This window comes from Mustela erminea, chromosome 1, assembly GCF_009829155.1.
Source record: "Mustela erminea isolate mMusErm1 chromosome 1, mMusErm1.Pri, whole genome shotgun sequence".
NCBI classification, from domain to species: Eukaryota; Metazoa; Chordata; class Mammalia; order Carnivora; family Mustelidae; genus Mustela; species Mustela erminea.
The window spans coordinates 164,411,192-164,436,187 of record NC_045614.1 but is presented as its reverse complement, the minus strand read 5'-3'; the positions used below and the strand labels follow the sequence as shown (position 1 = coordinate 164,436,187).

General features: G+C 37.1%; 1 protein-coding gene across 1 annotated transcript in view; it reads left to right on the top strand.

Moving 5' to 3' along the window:
• LOC116594369 (T-cell receptor-associated transmembrane adapter 1) overlaps nt 1-24,370 on the top strand; it is a 37,498-nt gene extending 13,128 nt beyond the window's left edge. The window contains exons 2-6 of the mRNA XM_032349717.1: nt 232-342; nt 9,926-9,962; nt 16,711-16,772; nt 18,839-18,927; nt 22,435-24,370. Coding sequence (XP_032205608.1) covers nt 232-342; nt 9,926-9,962; nt 16,711-16,772; nt 18,839-18,927; nt 22,435-22,692 — 557 coding nt within the window. The 3' untranslated portion in view covers nt 22,693-24,370. The remainder of the gene's footprint in view (nt 1-231; nt 343-9,925; nt 9,963-16,710; nt 16,773-18,838; nt 18,928-22,434) is intronic.
• The last annotated feature ends 626 nt before the right edge of the window (nt 24,371-24,996 follow it).

Below are 24,996 nucleotides of genomic sequence, written 5' to 3'. Positions count from 1 at the left end.
GAAACTTGCTTCCTTTTGTCCATGCTGAATACAGGGACATAATAGCAATACCCATTTGAAATCTGTAAGGCGGCTTTGTCTGTCAATGGTAATTAATTTCTTGGCAGAGGATTTGTTCTTCATTATGAATAAAAACTATGGTTTTAATTGTGGGAATATTCAATTCAAAACAAATTGGTGAGCAACTATGATGTTGATATAGGTATTTTTTGTTTGTTTGTTTTTTTCCAGGAAACTCTGAATGCCAGTTTTATGCCTGGATAATTGTAGCCTTTTTGGGGTTAGCTCTGGTTGTATCACTGATCTTCAATATTTCCCACTATGTGGAAAAGCAGCGACAAGGTAAGACATTTTGAAAAATAGCCAGATAGTACCAACTTGAATAGAAACAAGTCCCTGGAAAACCTACAGAAGAAGACAATTTTATGAAATGTCATGAAGTAGGGTATTTTCATCTGTAGGACTCCTATATGATACTTTTTTTCTACCCTTAGGTTTCTCTTAATTTAAAAATGCCATCATATTAGAATATAAACAGACTCCCAATCTTGGCTTTATCTCTGCCTTAACAAATACAGAGTAGGAAGGAATTGTCCTGGTAAAATGTAGTTTTCCTTTTCCAACTCAACAGCTCGTGAAATTGTAGCCTCTTCTGCAGCAGCTATAAAAGTTCTCACTGATAGCTGATGGAAAGAGTGGCGACCCAAATCCTCAAGCTTCCACTCAAGCCTACTCAAACCCCTCAGCATCAGTCAGAACCTCTGAAATACAGGTAGCTGGGCTGGGATCAGAAGAAAAATGGCAAAACAACAGGCTGATCCACAAGCTTATTTTCTAACACTCCTGGGGTCAGCTAGTGTTCCTTTAAACAAGCTGGTCAGAAGTTTTAGCCATGTGACTCACCCTCATGAACATGACTGAAATAGCTCAATGCCCAGCGATGGCACAATCTTTGCACACCACTGGCATTCAATACAAGTGTGTTGGGTAGATGGATGGATGGATGGATGGATGGATGGATGGATGGATGGATATGAAAATCCAGCTATTTCTGGGAGCAGGACATTTCAGTGGTTATAAATGAATAGAAAAAAATTGTCAGTACATTTTAACAGTACATTTAACAGAGAAGAAGTAAAACAAAGTTAATAAAATTGCATTAGACACATGACCAAGAAAAACTGCACGAAGCTAATTTAGACAATGGTTAGAATCTGGGAGAGTCCTTGATCCTCTTGGGATAACACAAATATAAAATATGAAGACGGTGTTACTGTCACGCCTCTCAAAAAAGACAAGAGGCACTAGAAAGTCAAGCGGTATAGCTGAGGTCACATGTCTACTCAGTAACAAAGTCAAGGATAAGGGTCCTGTCTAATTCTCTGTCCAAAGTGGTTCCCACCAGCACACGTTGCTTTTACATTGTGTACCAACTATCCTCGGCCAGAAACCCAACACTCCTTTAGGATCTCTATTACATCATTTCTAAGCCTAAAATGCCAGGCAGGCAATGCTTTTTCATTAGCAATGATTTCAATAATTCTTTTTTTAAATTTTTTTATTTTTTATTAACATATAAAGTATTACTAGCCCCAGGGGTCCAGGTTTACACACTTCACAGCATTCACCATAGCACATACATTTACCAACGTCCATAACTCAATTAATAATTCTTTTTTAAATCAAATGTTTTTTGAAACAAATTTCATAAGTCAGATGCATGAGTGACCCATCCTCTAACATTTTTGAAAAAGGCTTCCGTCATAGAAAAAAATGAGCTAAGAGCAACACTTTTCGCTTAAAATGACTATATTTTAATTTCTCCACTAAGATATTTTATGAATGCAGATAATACTGTCACTTGTATTAGAAAAAGATGAGGGGCACCTGGGTGGCTCAGTGGGTTAAGCCTCTGCCTTTGGCTCAGGTCATGATCTCAGGGTCCTGGGATCAAGTCCAGCATTGGGCTCTCTGCTCAGCAGGGAGCCTGCTTCCTCCTCTCTCTGCCTGCCTCTCTGCCTACTTGTGAACTCTGTCTGTCAAATAAGTAAATAAAATCTTAAAAAAAAAAAAAAAGGTGAATTGAGGGGGACCTGGATGGCTCCATCAATTAAACATCTGACTTCAGCTCAGGACATGATCCCAGGGTCCTGGGATCAAGTCCCACCTCAGGCTCCCTGCTTAGTGGGGAACCTCCTTTTTCCCTCCCCCTGTGTCCCTCCCCTTGCTTGTTTTCTCTCTCTCTCAAATAAATAAATAAAATCCTTTAAAAAAGAAAAAGATGAATTGAGAGCTATAGAGTTGAAATAATTTAGGACGGAAGTCAGGACAAGAATAACCATGTGAACTAATACTTCACTCTCTGTTGATTTCGGTGCAGGTCTCTGGAGTCTCCAGTCCCTTTGTGGGACCAAGGAACAAGTATCCTCCTCAGTTCTCATTTTTTGGTAGTTTGTGCTTTGGAATTTATTTATCCGTATTCATACCATTTGCCACCATATGGGCTCCTTTTGGAAGTTGTTCTCTTATAACGGTTAGTTGACCACTACCAAAAGACAGTAGACTAACTTTTTAAGAAAGAAAACAAGGACAAAAGGAAAGGAGGAAGGGAGGAAGGGAAAGAGAAAGGCTTTTTCTTAAAAAAAAAAACAAAACAGATTTTTTTTTTCATTTCAATTGTACAAACCATGTCTCAGGCGTGTCACAAATTACTTTGTCTAAAAACAGTATGGTGGGAAATACCATTTTAAAAAAACAGGAAATAGTCAATTATATTCATTGTTCTATTTTTAAAAATTAATTTCGATTCTTTCAATTTGTTCTTAACATCATGGCTTTTGAAGTCAACTGCCATTAATTAGAATGCTGCTTTCAATATTTACCTGGGAGACCTCTTGTACCAGAAACAGAGTTTCTCATAGTTTCCTTGCTTACAAAATGTGGAAAACACTGTTCAGACCAAGGGATCTTATGAGACTTCTAGAGATCCCTCAGCATCGTGCTGGGGACTGAGGAGGTCAGTCTTGCTCAGGGCACAGCCCACAACACCACTCTCGGTGGCCCCAGTGCCTCCTTCCCTCCATCCACTCACATTTGTGAAGGGCTTGCCCTAACTACATCTTTCCCCATTTACTTTTAGTGTCAGGTTCAGGGAACGTTAGTTCCTCTGACTCCTCACTCCTAGAGAGAGGAGAGATCTCCCTAGAGGACCTAGAGGATACACCTCTGTATCCTCTAGGTCCTCTCCAGCCCCTATATCACTTCCTGCCCCATGTCTATGCAATAACCTGAGCTTTAGCAATGACGTTGTGTCCATTGAAGTCCTGCACAGATGCCTTTTAGAGCGTTTTCCATAGGCTTTCATAGACGGTTCTAACCATTAGTCTACTGCAAATTTTTTTTTTTAAGCAATAACATGCCTGGGTCTTGCATTTTATTAGTGTGCAAACCCCAGATTAGCCTTGCAGCAGAGCTCATGGATGCCAAAATGCCCTTCATTCTCATCCCACCTCACCATTTTCTCACTGCAACCTTCTCCTAACTGCCCCAGGTTCTCCTGACGTCTTTCCGCTAGCATCAGTAATAAATGTCACCCTTGGCTCGTCCACATGAGCAAGTATTGCACTGTCTGTCTTTCTCGAAGGCTACAGGTGGCTCTGGGATTAGCTCTGCAAACTGACTTCTGTCCCGTCCTGCTAAAGCCTCCTCCCGGTTTTGTTTGTCATAGGCAGAGGAGATTCGATGACATTAGTCAGCTTTTCTGCCACTCTGTCTGCAAACACAATGCCCCCGTTATCTGACCTGATGGAACTTTTTATTTTTGCATCTCTGTGCTATTATTTGTGGCTAAGAAACTTGAAAGATAGGACTCCACCTATGGCGAACAGTGAGTGAATAAGTTGTGCTGGTGTATTAAATGGCTTACGAAAGAAAATCTCCATCCCAGCAACAACGCAGTATCTCCACATTCAATCAGATAGACATGATAAGCCTCTCCTTGATGTTTTCTGCAGCAGTGCTAGCTAGGTAAAAGCTTTGTAATGGAGTTCTCCCTTCCCCCAAAATAAACCTTACATTTTTAGGTGATTCTTTGTCTGTTCTTTAGGAGGATTATATTTATTTCTTTTCCTGCTAGGAAGGTATTAGCTTTGTCCTCCTTTAAATCCAAAAAATTTTCTTTATCCAACCTTTCTTCTCTGTTTTGAGAAGAAGGATAAGTAAGTGTATGGTTTGCTCATACATCAAAGTCTTATCAGTACATCTCCTATTCACTAGAAAATTATGGCACATTTTTCACATTTTCACATTAAGAATGTATCAAAAAATGTTATTATGGAGTTTGGACCATGTGCTGTTTTTCTTGTTATGTATTGCACATGGAAGAGTAAACACTATAAAGGAGAAAACATAAAAGCAAATGTTTGTTTACCTGCTCTCAACCATGAACCTGACCGCAAGTTGTCTGTATCTGAATCACAGAGAGGATTGTGAAAACTCACCCACCTCTTCTCACAGAATCTTGCAAATGTAACTGCTTCATAGCAACATAAAAACTGCTTTTAGTTTTACTAAATATCATTGAGGTTATGGACATTGGGAAAGGTATGTGCTATGGTGAGTGCTATGAAGTGTGTAAACCTGGCGATTCACAGACCTGTACCCCTGGGGCTAATAAGACATTATATGTTAATAAAAAATATTTAAAAATATCATTGAGTTGATTAGGTAGCTTCTAAATTATGCCATTTATTTTTAAATAAACTTATAAGCCTTCATGAACGAGCCAACGCTCTTCAGGAGACTAAGCTTGCTGCCCTTTCTCCTTGGTCCCAACCTCTAAACTTTTGATTACCACTCCTCTATTTAAAGAAATCATATGCTACTACACTTCTTACCATAAGAAGGAACTTACTGAAACCATACGAGTACAGACTGTCCAGTTTCAGATTATACATTTAAATTCTAAGAGGAGTACAGAAGGTGGTGACCTTGAACATTTTAAGAACACTTTCAGGCTACAGTTTTAAGAACGTTGATTGGTCTTGATGCATAATGTCCTTTTCCCAATACTTATTTTCTTCCTCACACTGCTTTAGTTTTTTTTCTTCCATGTAAGCATCACATCATTAAATCATATCCTTCATAGAGTTGCTTCTTCTTCGTTTTTCCCCCACAAAGCTTTTTGGTCCAAGCCTTGTTTTCCTTCTCTCTACTGATAACACATCCAACAAAATTTTTTTTCCATAAAGCTATCTTTTTAGAGGTGCCTGGGTGGCTCATTGAGTTAAAGCCTCTGCCTTCGGCTCAGGTCGTGATCTCAGGGTCCTGGGATTGAGCCCAGCATCGGGCTCTCTGCTCAGCAGGGAGCCTGCTTCCCACCCCCCCCACCCCCTGCCTGCCTCTCTATCTACTTGTGATCCCTCTCTGTCAAATAAATAAATAAAATCTTAAAAAAAAATAAAAACTATCCTTTTACATATCACATTTGTGTACCTTCCAGACACCAACATTCACACTCCAAGCACTTCCAGCTGGAAAATCCACATTGTCTTTAGAAAATATTAGTCTGTATACGGAAACATTTGACCCTATGCCTGTTTTTTTTTCTTATTCTCTATAAGTAATATCATTATTTTTGTTTTCAAATTCTTTATTTTTTATCTTTTCATTTAACACTCACTTGGTGACAATCCTCTTGCCAGAAATGAGATTTGGTCATTGCACTAAAAATCCAGCTTTACTTATAAATCTTGTAAATAGCATTTTAATTATATCAGCTTGTTTTCAGCTACTCCATTTAATGAAGAGATTCTATTCCAATCAGCACAATTAAATTGTGGCTGAAAATGTGATTGAATTTAGAATGTATAATATTGAAAACCAGCTTTGTCATTTTCCAAAGTGTTTTTAACAAAAATTATTTCATTCATCTTCCGTATCTACTCACATGCTATAGGCATTATTATCTCTACTTTATAGGTAAAGCGAGAATCAGAGTTTAAAAATAATTTGCATATTGTCACATGTAAAATGCATTGAAGATCTGCTACCCAAATCAAAATCTTGCAGTATCTCAACTGGAATCTTTTCCATAAACATTAGGTTACAGTTTGACTATATTCTTGTATATATATTTTAATTCTTCTGAATACACTGACATATGACATGTCTGTTTTATCCTCCAACATAATGATTTTAATAATTTGTTCCAATAATGTTTCTCTGCTAGTGACCCTTCTGGAGAATACTTCAACTTGGTCACATATAAATTTAACTAAAAATAACTTTCTAGTTGTTTGGTGACTAATTCAGTCATTTGAGATATTTTTGCTAGTTCCTTACCAACACAATATTTTTTATATGTGAAAACTGAAAGGTCACCCTTTGGTTACTATTTTCTCTGTGTTATTGCCAGAGACTTAGATAATAATGGGCTCCATTTTTACAGAAATATCTTTTGCAAGATTTTGCTATTCAATGTCACGTTGAATAATACACAGTCAAAATATAATAATTATCATAATATACACATCCATTGATTTCAATATCTAAGAAAATTTATTAATGAACAGATACAGACTTCTTCGGAATATTGATCTTAATTATTAAAATTGTGCTCTAAATTCCCCCTATTTTCTCTCAATAATTCATTAGGAATCTATTGCTTTTCATTAAAAAGATTCTTAAAACTATTTTTTTCAAGTTTGAATGTAAATATTTAATTTTTTAAAATTTAATTTTATTTTTTTTCAGTGTTCCAAAATTCACTGTTTATGTACCTCACCCAGTGCTCCATGTAATATGTGCCCTCCTTAATACCACCACCAGGCTCACCCAACCCCCAACACCTCTCTCCTCCAAAACCCTGTTTCTCAGTCCACAGTCTCTCATTGTTTGTCTCCCTCTCCGATTTCCCCCACCTCACTTCTCTCCCTCTCCCAGTGTCCTCTGTGTTATTCCTTATGCTCCACAAGTAAGTAAAACCATATGATAATTGACTCTCTTTGCTTGACTTATTTCATTCAGCATAATCTCTTCCAGTCCCGTCCATGTTGATATAAAATTTGGGTATTCATCCTTTCTGATGGAGGCATAATACTCCATTATATATATGGACCATATCTTCTTTATCCATTCATCCATAAAATCTACCTATGAGAAACCTACAGTAAATATCATCCTTAATGGGGAAAACCAGACAGCCTTCCCTTTGAGATCAGGAACACAACAGGGATGTCCACTCTCACCACTGTTATTTGACATGTATTAGAATCCTAGCAACAAGAATCAGACAACAAAAAGAAAAAAAAAGGGTATTTAATTGGCAAAGAAGAAGTCAAACTCTCTCTCTTCGCAGATGAGGTTTTTATATGGAAAACCCAGAAGACCCCACCCCCAAACTACTAGAACTCATACAGTAATTCAGTAATGTGGCAGGATACAAAAATCAATGTACAGAAATCAGTTGCTTTCTTACACACCAACGATGAAAATATAGAAAGGGAAGTTAGAAAATAGATTCCATTTACTATAGCACCAAAAACCATAAGATACCTGATAAGATACCTGGGAATACACCTAATCAAAGAGGTAAAGGATCTGTACTGTAGGAACTATAGAACACTCATGAAAGAAATTGAAGAAGATACAAAAAGATGGAAAAACATTCCATGCTCATGGATCAAAAGAATAAACATTGTTAAAATGACTATACTGACTAGAGCCACCTATACTTTTAATGCCATCCAGATCAAAATTCCACTGGCATTTTTCAAAGTCCTGAAACAAACAATCCTAAAATTTTTGTGGAACCAGAAGAGACCCTGAATTGCTAAGGGAATGTTGAAAAAGAAAAACAAAGCTGGGGGCATCACGTTGCCTGATTTCAAGCCTTACTACAAAGCTGTGATCACCAAGACAACATGGTACTGGCACAGAAACAGACACATAGATCAGTGGAACAGAGTAGACAGCCCAGATATGGACCCTCAACTCTATGGTCAAATAATCTTTGACAAAGCAGGAAAAAATATCCGGTGGAAAAAAGACAGTCTCTTTGATAAATGGTGCTGGGAAAACTGGACAGCTATGTGTAGAAGAATGAAACTCAGCCATTCTCTTACACCATACACAAAGATAAACTCAAAATGGATAAAAGACCTCAATGTGAGGCAGGAATCTATCAAAATCCTAGAGGAGAACATAGGCAGTAACCTCTTCGACATCGGCCACTTTAAGACATGTCTCCAAAGACAAAGGAAACAAAAGCGAAAATGAACTTTTGGGACTTCATCAAGATCAAAAGTTTTTGCACAGCAAAGGAAACAGTCAACAAAACAAAGAGGCAACCCACGGAATGGGAGAAAATATTTGCAAATGACAGTACAGACAAAGGGCTGATATCCAAGATCTATAAAGAACTCCTCAAACTCAACATGCACAAAGCAGATAATCACATCAAAAATGAATAAAAATATTTAATTTGAAGGAAGAATACTTTCTTTTACTTGCCTTTGAACCACCAGTTTCAAGGTTCAGCAGTGGGTTACTTTCTGAGACTTGGTACAGAATTTTTTTATGGTTTTATGATCCTACATCAGATCTCTGGTCAGTATGGTTACTGCATATCAGCATACAGTTTCTTTTAAAAGCCACTCAATGTTTTGATTATTTTTAGACTGTGTTCCCAACTTTTTCCAGATCTCTTCTCCCTAGAATTGTCATCTCTTCTTTTTTAATTAATTTATTTTTTTATTTTTTATTTTTAAATTTTTATTTATTTTCAGCATAACAGTATTCATTATTTTTTCACCACACCCAGTGCTCCATGCAATCCATGCCCTCTATAATACTCACCACCTGGTACCCCAACCTCCCACCCCCCTGCCACTTCAAACCCCTCAGATTGTTTTCCAGAGTCCATAGTCTCTCATGGTTCACCTCCCCTTCCCATTTCCTCCAACTCCCTTCTCCTCTCTAACTCCCCATGTCCTCCATGCCATTTGTTATGCTCCACAAATAAGTGAAACCATATGATAATTGACTCTCTCTGCTTGACTTATTTCACTCAGCATAATCTCTTCCAGTCCCGTCCATGTTGCTACAAAAGTTGGGTATTCATCCTTTCTGATGGAGGCATAATACTCCATAGTGTGTATGGACCACATCTTCCTTATCCATTTGTCCCCGTTGAAAGGCATCTTGGTTCTTTCCACAGTAAGGCGACCGTGGCCATTGCTGCTATAAACATTGGGGTACAGATGGCCCTTCTTTTCACGACATCTGTATCTTTGGGGTCAACTCTTCTTACCTCTATTTGCCATGTAGATGAGATAAAATCACAACCAGAGAAACTTCCCGAACATAATTTTCATGTTGTTGTTCACATGACAAGAAGTGTTAACAGACACTTCAAATATAGATAAATAAGTAAGCCTTTTAGGATTTGTTTCATTTTGTGTTTTTGTTTTCATTCGTCTGTTTGTTTTGGGTAAGGAAGAAAAGCTTATTCAAATCCGCAAGAGCAGAGAGGGAAATCTGACTGAAGGAAACAGAGGTGTTCCATGAAGTGTGAAGGCAGAAAGGACAGTATGCCCCACTCATGATGGACCATCCCACAGAAAAGGCTAGACTAGTAGAGTTCCCCATGTTTATAGCTTGGTTTTTTTCCTCCCATAAAATGGCCACACATCCAGGCCCTACGTCACCTCTAAGCTGCGTTTGTGTTTCCATCTCAAATTACCAAGAGAGAATATATATGATCGGGCCAAATCAAAGAAGATATTTATGTCTGGTGGTGGTGGCTAAGTGCCTTGATTTGAGATATCAGCTGACTCTGAAGCTAAGCTCTCCTCACAACATTCTCTAAAAGATTTAAATGTATGGCAATATTTCTTTTAACTTGACTATTTTTAATATCTTTCAGATAACATGTACAGGTACCCTGAAGACTACATTCCCAGGTATGTAGAAATAAGTTATGTATTCCCAAGTAATAAGGGGGCATAACAAATGTTATATTACTTATAAGTTTGGCTCAGGGATGTCACGTTTGGGTAAAAATAAAATTAAAAGTAAAAATAAAATCAAAAGCTATAATGTTATTATCTTCCTTAGTGACTTACTAATCCTGAGTCAGTAAGAGAGCTGGTTAAGGGACAAAATGAGACTCTAACCTAGTATCTACAGAATTCTTGTCAATATCAGATGGATATATCCTAGATTATGAATCAGATCAAATTGTAAGAATGTAGTCTAATTATACATGGAATTGTGGGGCCCTTAAGAAGCCAGATTGGAAAAGAAGTATGGCAAAACCTAATGAAATTTAAGATATATATACATACATACTTAGATAAGGATGCTTTGTGCTATGCTGCTGTTAAGATTAATGTCAACCAATGGGGAAATGTGATTAATCAACCCTAAAATAATATATGGATACAGATATAGTGTATTCTCTTTAATACCTGTTAACTGAATTACAGAGAAATTTATATGACTTTTTTTTTTAACAAAAGAAGGTTTATGGCATAAATCATAGCAAAGAATTTTCATTTTATTTCACAGTATATTCTGACCCAAATGTGTTATTAGATTGGAGATTTCTCCTTTAGGATGAAAACACATCTAAATATAGAGAATTTCCTAGAGGACTCTTCAAGACCTTTCTGAAATGGTAGGCTAAAAGGCAGAAAGGTCTTTCATAAACACAGAGCTTTCTCACTGGGTAGGATAAGATTATAAGCTTTCTGTTAGCCTCTAAAAGGTCTTTTTAAAATTTTTCTCCATGTGGAAATATCTCTGACAGATTCAGGATGTAGGCTTCAGGCAGATTCACACAAAAAAGAAAATCTTTATTTTTGCGATGTATCATTGCATTCTATAACAAGATAATCTTCAATGCATTATCTCATATCAAGAGAGATTTGCTGATTTGGTTAAAACAAACAACATGACAAAGAAAATCCTCTATGGATTTTCCATGTAGAAGTTAATCTCTTGGACAATTGATTTGATACTTGTTATTTGAAAGGCAATTAAGATGCAATGTGATAGAAAGTCTAGTGATTTGATCAATCTGCTAAAGATTGGGTTGGTACTCTTGGGTTGGAATGGCAAGAGTCAGGAGGGAAAATTGGTAAAATACCCATCTCATAGTAAGCAGGCTCTTACCTATAGGGCAAGTATGAAAAAGAAATTGGTTCTTCTATAACATTCATTCATTAAATAAGTATTTGTTCAACAAATAGGAGTTGTGCTAGACAAGAGATGCAAAGATGGAAAGATGCAGATTACTAAATCGTGGATTTAGCAATCTGTTATCTATTGTAACCTCAATTTAGGCATAATTTGAATATAAAATGCAGATTTTATCTTTAACAAGAGGCTGGCGTGTTAATTATGTATGTACTTCACAGCTTGTCTATTTCTGATTATGTATTTAGAGATCTAAAATCACCTTTGTAGGAAGGACATGGAGACTCTAGGAGATAACAAATGTGAAACTATTTCCAGCTATTAAACTTCAACATTAAAACAGCAAGTGGAAATAAAGGCTATTTCTTAAGTAGAAGATAGAAGTAGAAGTAAAATTAGTGATGCCCCTCAGTTCTTAGGTAGAAGTAAAATTTCTTAGGTAGAAGTAAAATTAGTGATGCCCCTCAGTTCTTAGGTGGTTTGAGGCTATGGTTCCCCACTGAACCATCTCTCTGCCCCAACTCAACATTGGTTTAGGTAGGAACCCATGCTTCTCTGATCTTATCTTCCTGTTTTCCCAAAACCCTGCCCTTCCTGTGCTGTAGGTCAAAAATGTGATCACTTGAAGGACAATGTAGCATCTATATGTAACAGAAAATCAGATACATATTCCCTGGGATTTACCCCTGGACCACTTTATTTTTCCTTTAAAACAAAATTCTAGGGGTACCTGGGTAGCTCAGGTGGTTAAGCGTCTGCCTTCTCAGATCATGATCCCAGGGTCCTGGGATCAAGCTCCAAGTAGGGCTCCCTGCTCAGCGGGGAGCCTGCTTCTCCCTCTCCCTCTGCCCCTGCTTGTGCTCTCTCTGTCAAATAAATAAAATCTTTTAAAAAATTATTTAAATTTTTTAAAAGATAAGTGTGCACAATGCTGGTCTTTTGGTCTGTGTTAGGAGGATAATACAATGGGAATATCATGGATTTGAGATCTAGACAATTCTAGGTTTTAATTAAACTCTTGTAATTACTAGGCTTGTAATCTTAGCTAAAGGAGCATTGCTGAATTTAAGTTGTATCATCTGAAAAATACAGATTATAATGTAATACTTCCCTTACAAAGCATAATTGATTAAAAAAAAAGATACTGCTTTATCAGATGAAAATTAAAGTCTAAGAAAATTCCTGCCCATTTGTTGTATATTTATCCTCTAATTTAGGAAATCAGTTCAGGTTTACGACTACTTTGAATTTATCACGATTCCTCAGTTTCAGAGTCGCTCTCAAAAGCCTTAGGACAGATTCCCAGCAGTCTTTACTTGCTCTGTTCCTGGGTGGCACTGAAAGGTGCTTTCATGGCAAGGCATAGCTCAGCCATTCTTCTACCTTAAGATGATTTCTTGGATTTCCGCAGCTCTGCAAGCTCCTTTCACTTCCCCTCTTTACTAATATCCTACGCTAGTGCCTGGCCCAGATTGCCAGGGTCTCAATTGTCCTCCTCACCTGAGGATGTTTATGACAAGAGAACTTTTTTGAAGGGAAAAAAAAAAAGATTTTATTTATTTATTTGAGAGAGAGAGAGAGAGAGAGCACAAGCAAGGGGATGGGCAGAGGGAAAAGGAGAAGCAGACTCCCTGCTGAGCAGGAAGCCCTACTCGGAGCTTAATCCCAGGCCCCTGGGATCATGACCTGAGCAGAACGCAGACGCTTAACCAACGGAGCCACCCAGGCGTCCCAAAGAAAGAACTACTGCGTAGCCTTCCCAGACTTCTGAGACTTCCAAGTGGGTGCACGGATGAAGCCCCCACTGTGATCACTGCCATGCTTATGACCAAAATAGCTCCAAGTTTTCCAGCCTTCTCTCTTTTTTTTAATGTACAAGCTCCATCCCCGTGTCACTGCAAGATGTCCAGTCCCTTCTTAAGTATTGTTTCTTAAGAAACCTTGAGAAGTACAGATAGGTTCTAAATTGTCCAAACTGCCCAATTGTTCCAAACTGATAGGTTTCAGTTGTCTTTTTGTGGCTCCTAGTTCTGTTTCACTGCTCTCAGCGTCTTAGCCTTTGTCTTTAGAATTCTTCGTGCTGGGAGATATTGCTAGTCTCCTTCCCACAAAACCTTGGCAAAAACTCTTCTTTTTAAGTACTCCAAAGCACTGGAAATATAAGTGCCTTGTGTTTTATAGACTTTACAAAGAAGTGGATATACTAGAAGAAAACTGGAACACTGATAAAGAGAATAAAGATTTAGTATTAAGTAGTATTTGGTATCATGGCTCTGAGAGTCCATTAAGCATCCCTCACAGGGAACACCACTGGGTTCAGTTCTTAGTCTCCAACCATACAAAGCCAGTGCTGAGGTTTATATTCTTTCCCAGGACCAGAGGTCTGTATTTGGCCCTCTCACCCCAGGTTCAAGACACCTATACCCATGGTATGGTCCCTGCCAAAGAAAGCAAAAACTCAGTGAGCATGTACTCAGTGACACGTCCCACCAGCAACCTTCCCTTTTCTCTCCTGCATTATTGCTATTGTCCCTTTTTTATTATTCTCATCAATATGTAAGAGTGTTGTTTCACATCTGAAAGAAAGAAGGAGAGAAGGAAAAGGAGAGGAAAGAAAGGGAAAAGGAAAGCTTTCTTGATACTAGATTTCCTACACCTACCTCTCCTTTGCTCTGTACCCTTTATAGTAAAACATGAAAGTTCCATCTACATTCTGTCCATATTTGCTGGCTTCTCCTCTTCTCTTTTTTCTTGAACCTACTCTATAAAATTTTGTGCCTTCATTAATCTGCCAGCTCAGCTCTTGTCAAGGTCACCAGTGAAATCCACGTGGCCAAATCTTAGTGTTTTCCTATGTAGTCCATCTGTAGCATTTGACACATCGACACTCTCTTCTTGAAACACTTCTCCAGGCTCTGGGTCCTCTCATCTCTAGTTTTCCTCCTCAAAAGTGGTTCCTTGCCCTTTGCTGATTTCTGAACTTTTGACGTCAGAGTGCCCAGGGCTCACCTAAAGAACCTCTTCTCTATATATACTCATTCCAGAATGTAGTTTTGTCTTTCCCTATGGCTTTAAATAGCACTTATATGCCAATGGAGCCCAAACACATATATCTGCCAATTTAAAGAAATACCTATTAAGAAAATCAAGGTAACATCAAAATCAATTTTTAACAGACCCCTCAGCTTGCTTTTTCCTCAATCTTACAGCTTTCCAGCCCCTTAAAATAGTTTTATTTTATAGAAATATCTTTCATTTTTCTTTGAATATTGGAACCCTACATTTATAATATAGAATTTCAGAATTGAAAAGAACAAAAGTGATTAAATACTTTAATAAAATTGTTTTATAAATAAGGAAATTGAAACTCACAGTTTATGTCCAAAGTCACTCAGATAGAAGTAATGATTTTTTAAAAAATGAATTTACCTATTTAATCTACTTAGATAATGAAGTATTTAAGAGTTCACAATAAAACAATGATGAATTAAAAACTTTAAAAATGGGGACTAAGGAAAATATACATGAAAGTAGAAAATAGTAAAAGATACAGTTAATATTATTTTAAGTTTTGGAGTGTCAGCAATTGTGCTTATTGGTCAGAGGGCCATTTCAGACATGTTCAGAGCAATGCACTCACCTCTGTCTGGGGTGTGGGCTTATTTATTAATCTCTTTTTGATAGTAACTAATCTTCTACATAAAACACTACCAAACATTGTGCTTAAAGTTTATTAGATATTTGCAATAGGCTGGAGCTATTTGGCATTGCTAAGTAAAAATATATTTTTTAATTTGTTGGTTAGGCAACTGTTCCTTTATAATACTTTATTTGGGATGATTAATCATTTGAGACCTGTCTGTAGACACAGGGCACTGCATTATAAATCACATCTTATTTTCATTCATAGGGAATGAAGTGATATTCATTTTTTGGACATGATTTATCATTTGCAGGTTGTATCTGCTATCTATGTGAGCTAGGAAAATGGATGGATTGTCTTATTAAAAATTCTTCACATTTTGCTCTTATATTCTCAGCATAGCCAGAGAAAAACCATGAACAGGGACCACTCCATATTCCAATATTAAGCTGTACTGAATTACTGATGAAAGGAAAGGTTACAGATGAGTTCCTTTGTTATCAGATAAGAGAAATACATGCCAGCATCTGGACTTTTCAAGCCATTTCATACAAGTATCATTTGATCTGTTTTTTTAAGGACACCTACTTACTATTTACATATACTTTGTCCTCTTTCAGAAGCATAGGGAGTACTATAGGTGTTATGCCTTGAGATCAGTGTTCTTTTTTCTTTTCATGCAATTCCCTCCAGCTCTTGATGATCTGTAATCTCAAAGTTAAAGCAGTTGCTACTATTTTATGAAATGCTACTCTCACTGCCTGATATGTTCCTCTGTTCCCAGCCTGCCATTGTGAAGGCTGGTCACCAGGGCCATTGCCATTGTGTGGTGGCTATGATAGGATGTCCACTCTGATCCTAAATGAATTTCTCAAGAGCAAATAGTATTCAGGGCTTTTGGACTAGACTTACATTACAATCCTAGCTCTGATAGTCACTGTCTTTGTCTTTGGACAGTTTAACTCTAGGAGCTGCAGATTCTTTACAGGCACAGTGGGAATTTAAAAACAAAGTATCTCAGAGTTGTTCTGTGTGCTGAATGAGCACTGGCATAAAGAAGAGCTTTCAGAATTGTTACTTATTGCTGGCGTTACACATAAGGCCGGGGAAAATATGTTAATCTATCTGACTCTCAGACTTCCCACCTATAAAGTGGGAAATAATATTTTTGTGGAATTTCCCTAGGACTTTGGTATAATGTATATGAAACTTGTAGCATAGTATCTGGGTGTAATAGGTGATCAATCATTTTACAACATCTGGACGTCTGCCAAGCTGAGTCTATAGTATCTCTTTGGCCTTTTATTTTTTAAGCATCATTGTCAGTTAGTATTTAGATAGGAAACATAGTTTTAGGGGATTATTTGGAACGATACTCTGGGCAAGTAAACTGGCAGCACAGCACAATGTACGGTTGAGAGTACAGATAACCTCAGTTCTAGTCCCACTTCTGCGGCTTACTAGCCTTCCGACCTTCAAATTATATGACTTCTCTGTGCCTCAAATTTCTTATGTATATAATGAAAATGTGATAGTGCCTGTCTGGTCAGATTGTTGTTAGAATGGTATAAATGAATATAGAAAATGAAGGTCAAGTAGCATCTGACAAACATAAATGCTAAATAAGTATTTGCTATTGTTATTTCCTGAAAAATCCAAAAACACCTGTTCAAATGTATGCACACACACACATGCATGTAGGAATTCATGCACTTTTTCATCCATTCACTTGTACATGAACATATCTACCTTGGTTGGCTGAGGATAAACAAGAACATGCAATCATATATTGAATTTAGCTGAGAAATTAGTTAAGAACTATGTGTAAAGAGGATTCTAATAAGATAAATTATCTTTCATTGTTATAGGGAGGATGAATATTATATTGAAGACACACCAATTTATGGTAACTTAGATGACATAGTCCCAGGTAAGTTTATTTTTCCCAAAATTATATTTATCTATAAATTAATATCCCTCCCCTTAATTCCACATCATTTGAGATAGCTTATTTCTGGTTGTAATCACATTTAAATATCCCAATGGCAATCATAGATTCAATAATGTTTAGTATATTATTTAGTATACACTTCCCAAACTGCATATTATAAATTGTATTGCAACATCCTGTCTTTCTATATTCTCCTCATTTTACTGTAGTAGAAATGTGACTACAGAAGACTATCACCATGAATTTTGATACACATAATTCTATGAAATAAAGCTATTTCTAGAACAGAAAATGGCTCAGGGAAACAGAGTCCTGTGCGCTGTCTACAAAAGCAAATCTATAGTGAATAATCTGGAACAAGGAGCATGTTCTCTGGTTCCCCTTGTTTTAACTGCTCCCGTTAAGCAAAGAACCTAGGGCTACATTGATGGCAAGTGGGTAAAGAGAAGAGCTAAATCACCACTGACTAGGTTATACATTTTTTTATTCTTAGGTAACAAGTACTTTTCAATTCCCAGCATCCCTTATTACTTGAAACATCCCAACCACCCCAAACAAAATGCCACTCAATTCCTTAAGTAAGACAATCATGATCTGATCCCAGAGCTCTGATGAGAGAAGCCATGAGGCTAAATGCTAACATTTAACCCCATTCAGCCTTGCACTCTCAAGCCCTTCAATTCATTCATGAATTGGGGGTTAACCGAGATTTCCAGAAACGGACTAAACTATCTGAAACTCTGTATAGCAAATCCAAGCTATATAAATCTCTGAATATGCAATTCTCCTAAAGTTAGGAATAACTAAAGGATTCAAAATTTTATTTAATTTTTAAAAATGTATTTAATCTTTGTCTTCCCCTTCCTTTTAGAGTATCTTCTAATCTCTGTGCTCTGAGAAATCAGAACTATTTTTTAGGACTATCTTGTTAAAAATATTTTGCCCTCCTGCTTCACCCTGCAGAATCATTGTCCCCACCTGTAATATTTGAGATTTCAATTCTTCTCTACTCTGGTGGTGCAAAGCCCACCATATCTGCAATTTCAGTATCTAAGGGGGGCATTGGTGCCACCCCACACATTCTGATTCAGTAATGTTTAGGAATAGGGTTTAGGAATTTACTAGTTGACAAACTTCCAGGCAAGTGTAATGCACGTTTTCCATGGACCATACTTTGAGAAACATCACTCTGCATTAATTTTTAGAAGGGGTTGAATGATTGATTATAAGATAACTTGCACTATAGTGAATATATCTTTTTTCCTATAGGATCAAATCAGTGCAATCCACATTTCTGCCAGGTCACTGGCAGAATGGCCAATCCATGGCCATCCTACAAGTCACTTTCTTTCTATCTTCTCCCTTTCAAACACACATATGTGGAGGAAGAAAGGGATGGAGGTTTAATAAGCATGTTCCCACAGGATGAAATGACTTCAGGTCTGCTGGCTATTGGACACTGCACAAAAACTGTAAATACTTAGGACCAGCATTACAGAGCTCCAGACCCCCCAAAACAGCCTGTCTGTGCTGTCACTGATTTATGGGACAAAAAACAGGATCTAAACATTCTTTTTAAAAAAGAGAGATGTTTAAATGTCTCTAAGTAAAACCTCTTGCTCATGGGGAAAATAACCAAATTGCGATCATCTGTGCATGTGCACTGCACTCGGCCACCATGACCTTTTGCAATCACACACAAATATAAGCAAACACATAGGATCTCTATATCATTCAAATGGAAACTGAAGTTGAGCCCACCATGTCCTACAATGGCATAAATTAATATGATAATAGTCTTTATCCCTAGTGACCTTCTTTTGTATTATTATTAACTCTCTGGGGTAAAAGACTTCTTCACATTCTGATCTGCAGAAAATGGTTTGTGCTTCCTCACTTTTTTGCATCTCCACAAAAAAAGACAAGTCGAATGATTCTTGGGGGTTTCACATGTACAGCTAAGTATGGTTTGGGTCATGTATTTTTATTTGTGCCAACATTTTTTTATTTTTCCATTGTAAATCATCATCTTTTAAACCCCCAAGAACCAGTGGATGAAAATTGTTATGAACAAATGAAGGCTCGACCAGAGAGATGTACAAATAAACTGCAAGAAGTGACCCCGCCTGCACAGGTAAGTTTTGTTGTCTGTATTAAGGGTCAAGCTCAGCCTAGATCACAGCATGGCTGCATGTTTCAAGAATCTAAGAGCAGCACATTGTGATTCGTATCTGAAGCTGTCTGTGATTTTACAGACCAATTCAGTGTCAAGTTCTGGGACCCAAGCTCTAAAGGGAACCTCAAAGGCAAATAAACAGTACTCAGAACCACACTCAAAAAGTCCAAAGTGTATACCATCACAAAGGCAATAGGTTAAAGGGAAAAAGTAGATTTTCTTCTTAATCAACTAAGCGTTTTCTTTCAGATTGAAAAAAAAATTGGGTATATCACAAAGATAAACATGAAATTTTACACTTATATAATGCTCATAAGACCTAGGTATTGGAATTTATGAGGGCAGGGGAAGAAGGGGAGAGGGAGGGAGAGAGAAAAAAAGAGAGAGAGAATGGGAGGGAGTGAGGAAGAGGGAGGCAGAGACAGAGACAGTGCTTTAGTTAAAAGATAAATTAACTAGATATAAAAGACCATATTCCTATTTTATAAGGCAACTGAGTATAAATTTTAACACAAGTTCCATGGCTATGGGCTAATGGCAAGAGGTTTTCACATATCTTATGTAGGGTTAGGGAGGACATAATGTAAGCAGAAATATATGAAGACTCTAGAAGAAATGGAGAGTTTTTCCTTTTCCTACCACAATCAGTTCAACTTCCTCAGACAGAGCACTGATTTTACCAGAAACCATTCATAATTTTTCATATGCATGCTGTTGACATGTTACAAATTTCTGTTAAAAGAGTTCTTTTTTCTTTCCCTTCTGGAGCTTGTCCCCTCAGTTATGTGTTCCCTTGCTACTCCCTAGAAATGGTCAGAGGGCCCGCCAGCATTTCCTACATGGTCGTTATGTGTCAGGCCTTGTCATATGTGTTTTACATGTATCATCGTCTTGAGTTTTATGAGGGAAACAGCATTATTTCTCCCATTTGACAGAGGCTTGAGAAGGGTGAAAAACTTACCCTAAAGAACTCAGGTACTAAGTAGATAGAGAATCTAAACTTAGTCCTGCCTAACAGAAAAAATTCTCCTCCCTAAGATGGGCCACATCTTGAAAACTTCCCACTAAGATAGAATTTGTCTCTTTTCCTCTATATGAATCCACCAAGAAATCAGAATTCTTGAAGTTTTTAAGAAACCAAGATGTGGTAAGGTTTAAACAGACTATGAAGTCACTTTCTGATGCACAAATCTGTCATCTGATGGCCCATTAATGGCAAAAAAAATTTTAGATAAAACGTATAAAAGCCTTCTAATACAACGTGCTAAATCCAATATAATAAAGAGAAAACCTCTTAGAGAAAGCTAAAATATAACCACACCATCTGAAATGTAGAGATTCACAGCACCTTAATTTTAAAAGAGCTGAAAATTCATAATAAAAGTTGCTACTTATTACATATGAATTGTGGTGCATCTGGTTTTTACTCAAGTGGAAATTGTGCAAAGCTTAAAATGTCTTAAAAGTCTGCTATTTTATAAATTATGTATTTAAAGATACTTCTAAGGATATTACTCTTTATTCTATTACATCCTTCTCACAAATTTAGTTTCACAAATTAAACATAATTTCTTTATATTTGCTCAATTCCATTTTATTAGAATGATCATGATCATCAAAATCACTACCCAGTTTGCTACTACAAGACTTACTTTGTTCAATTACAAGAGCGCTCTATATTATGCAGAGAACTTTGTGGGTAAAGTGTCTGTTTGTTGGAAAAAGAAATCAGCTCCTTGCCCTTTAAAAATGATAGGCACAGTTCAGAAGCTGTAATTTCAATATCTACGTCTACCATCAACTAGGAAGAGTTCATCAGGAAACCTGATTAAGAAAATGAGTCCATAGAGTTCCTGTATCATAAGACAAAGTGAGGGGCACAATTGTGAGCTTATTCCTCTCCTCTTCATGTCCCAGTCTCCCACCAATCTTTTTTTTTTTTTTTTAAGATTTTATTTATTTATTTGACAGTGAGAGAGAGAGAGCACAAGTAGGCAGAGAGGCAGGCGGAGCGGGGCGGGAAGCAGACTACCCGCTCAGCAGAGAGCCCGATACGGGACTCAATCCCAGGACCCTGAGATCATGACCTGAGCTGAAGGCAGAGGCTTCACCCACTGAGCCACCCAGGCGCCCCTCTCCCACCAATCTTAACCTTTCCCTCCTATGTCAGAAGTACCCACTCTCCTTTTCCAAGCCAATAACAACTTATGCTCTTGATCATTTCCTCTACTGCTTTCAAGATCTTGCACCTTCAATTAATTGTCTCCATTTTCAATCTTTTCTTTAAAGAATCATTACTATTTACCTACCAATCTGCACAAATCATCCCAATACTTAAAAACAAAAACAAACAAAACAACAAAATGTGACTTCTACCTGTGTTTCTCTCTGATTCTTAAGCTGATTCTTACTTTCCTTGACTGTTTTCATAGATACACATTCTTTTACTCCTGGCTATATTTTTTCCACCCATACACTCAGCTGAAACCACACTCTGGAAGTCACAAGTGACTTGTGTACAATCTGTGATCCTTTCCCAGGACTCACATTCTTTGAATTCTGCAGCACTTGATAAAGTTGACCAACTGTTGACCAAACATACATTATTGGAAATGCTTTTAGTTATAAGTACAGAAATAAGGATCTCTAAGTCCAGCCTAAAATGACCTCAGAGGGAACCTGTAGTCTGGCAGGCAAGAAGAAAATAATGGGGGAAGATGGAAAACTATAATTCTTGCCAGATGCCAGTCACAGAAATGGATATTGTCATCTTGATACTTCTGAATCTTTGTACTTTATACTTCTAAATCTCAAGAAATGTAGAAAAAGTGGGGACTCTTGTCGGTACCATCAAATGACCAGTTATTAAACATATGCAAAGTAGATTTTGAGATTCATTTAATTCCTTCCTATTATGCTTGTTCTAGTTTAACAAATTGAGTATTGTCACTTGATGAAAGCAACACAGGGCAAGAGGTACCTAAGGTGAAGGCAGGGGGAGAGTCATGTGAGAGTCCATCTAAATGCTTGTGCATGGGAAGCCTGGGTGGCTCAGTTGGTTAAGTGTCTGCCTTTAGCTCAGGTCATGATCCCGGGGCCCTGGGATCAAGTCCTACATCGGGCTCCTGCCTGATGCACAAGGAGGGAATCTGCTTGTGTGTGCACACTCTCTCTGACAAATAAGTAAATACATAAATAAAATTGTTTAAAAAATCAAATATTCATGTATATTTTGTGCATAAGAAACAAATAAAAATACACACACAAAAGTTTCATCTAAGCATTTTTATACTCAAAAGTCTTGGTGGACTATTGTTTTTTGTTGTCATCCTACCTGACCAATTTGGCAAAACAAGGTAGCCAAAGCCCAGGAAACAGCTGCTTGTTTTTCACAGATCTTAGAAATTCCCAGCAGTCGTCCAAGAATGAGATAACATTGAAAAATGAACATGACTTTCTTTTTAGGCAACCGAGGAAGGACAGATGCTCTATGCCTCACTGGATCACAGCTGTGGGGGGAAGAGCAGGATGCCCAAGAAGGAGAACAGTAATTTGTTAGACAAGGATGAAGATGGGCAGTTACACGCAGGGGATGCCAGCCTTTCCAAGATCACTTCGGTAGACAATTTCCCACTTGAGAGCCAGGAAATAGAGGAAAATGTTCATGATGATCCCATCCGATTGTTTGGATTGATTCGTGCAAAGAAAGAATCTATAAACTAGATGGACTGTGATCCAGCTCAATAATCCAGCTCTTACTGGAGATGTTAAAGCCAACAAAATCCGTTTACCACACGACATGATTTGGAAGGGTGTCGATCTATATCATTTGTTAGTGAGATGGTGGCTGACCTCTTATCCAGAGCTTATGTTCTTGCACACCAAATGTAATGCCATGAAAATCAGTTATTTGAATTTGCTTAACGAATGCCTAAGTCGTAAAATGTAAAAGTCAAGTCTGCACATGGAGCCCAATTATGGAGTCATAACTTCACCAACAACACTGAATACTCAGAGAAATAAAACAAACAAAACAAATGTTTTAAGCACAAGTATATTCTAGGACACATTGAAAGAAAAATAAAAGCCACCTTTTAAAAAAATATTTCATCCGTTTTCATCCACGTAACATCACTTAATTGAAAGAAATTTCTGATCGAAAGACCTGGGACATTAAATACATCCCTACAAGAAGTGCAAGAATCTTCTTAAGAAGAATTGTTCCAAAATGGAAGTATCTTTATTGCTTTTAAAAATTATTATAAAGTTAGTGCATGCTCCCTATAACAATAGACAAATATACAAAAGAAGTTGGATATCACACTAGCCAGAGATAATTACAAGGAGCAACTATCCATATATACATGCATACATCAGTTTTCTTTCTTTTTTTCTTTTTTACCAAGAAAAGGGAGTGATTATTTTATACATATTATTTAAACTTTTTCCACTTAATATATTGGAGATTTATTTTCCTTGTTTTTTTTTTTACTATAACTAAATACAGTTATACATTATCATTTTAATGCCTGCATAGCATCTCATGGATGACTACATTAGAATTTATTCAAATAATTTGAAAGTACATTTAGCTCATTTCCAAGTTCTGTTTTTCACTTTTATAAATAATATTGCAGTGAGAATGCATCCCCACCGGTGCTTACACACTTACCTGACTTCTCAAGGCTAAATGCCTAGGAAAAGAACTGTTGCTTTAAAAGGTGTACATAGTGAGTCTCCATTGAATATATTTCTAAAAGGCCAAGAGTTTGGTCAAGTTATGTGTCCAATTTAAATTCCTAAACTGCCCCCCAAAATTAAAAAAAAAAAAACCTCTCTGTTATTTTTCTATTTGGAATAGGAGTTTAACTGGGTCTCAAGTCATCACTGACCAAGGGAAGTATACATGTGAGCTGTCCTGCCCTCTAACCACAGCCTAGTGGATTTTATTCATTCTTTCTTCAGTTCTTTGTTGAGTTCCTAGTGTAGCAGAGGCACTAAGTTAGAAGTCATGTACAGTGAGGGAAACAGAGGTAAAACAAGGTAGGCCCTGCTCCCATGGAGTTATAAATGGGTAGAAAAGATGAGTATCAGGTTAATAGAGTATCAGTACTAGTAAAAAAATATATAACTAAGAAAATACAAGAATGAGAAATAATGATGGAGAGAAGGGCATCTCTGAAGAGAAAATTTTAATTCTGAGAACTGAACAATGAGGAGCCACCCATGGAAAGAGAGAGAGGAAGGAAGAGCATGTTGTGGAAGAACTCTGTCCATACTTGGAAGTACCAACTTCGGTCAGTAATTGTTTTCCGTTATGAACTGGCATAACATTAAATGCCAGTGCTAAAGTAAAATCTCTGAAGTTGTCCACAGCGCCATGAAAAAAAATCTGAAAACTCTTAATGTCTAAGGGCAGAAGAAAAGAATTGGGTTTCCAATTTTAGAGAAGCATAAAAACATAAGAAATAATAAGCATATATCAACTTTAAATTTTCAAAATATTTGCTATTATACATTTGTGTTACATTTTTATACATACCATGATTTAGTAAAAATAAAGTTTGACTGTATATTTGGCAGTTACTTTTTCCCATAACTAATCTCATCCTTCACTTGTATTATTTACCTAGCACCTAAAGATATTTGAATTTTTGCCTCTGGTTTATATCATTTGAATTCCACTCAATATTTTGAGTTTTATGTTTCTAATGTACTTGACGACTGATAATTTGGAAGGTTTCTAATGGGAAATCTATATTCCTTAATAAATAAAAGACTATTCAAGTCATCTATTTCCTGTCGAGTGAATGTGTTAGTTTGTATCTTTGGGGGAGTGTGTCCCTCTCATCTACGTTGTTTAATTTATTAGCATGAAGTTGTTAAAAATATTCCCATACTGTCCTTTTAATATCTATAGAATCTGGTGATTTAACTTCTCTTTGATACTGGGGATTTGCTTCTCCCCGCCACCCATCTGTCTAGTTAGAGATTTATCAACTTTTTTCCTTCCTCAAAGAACCAGTC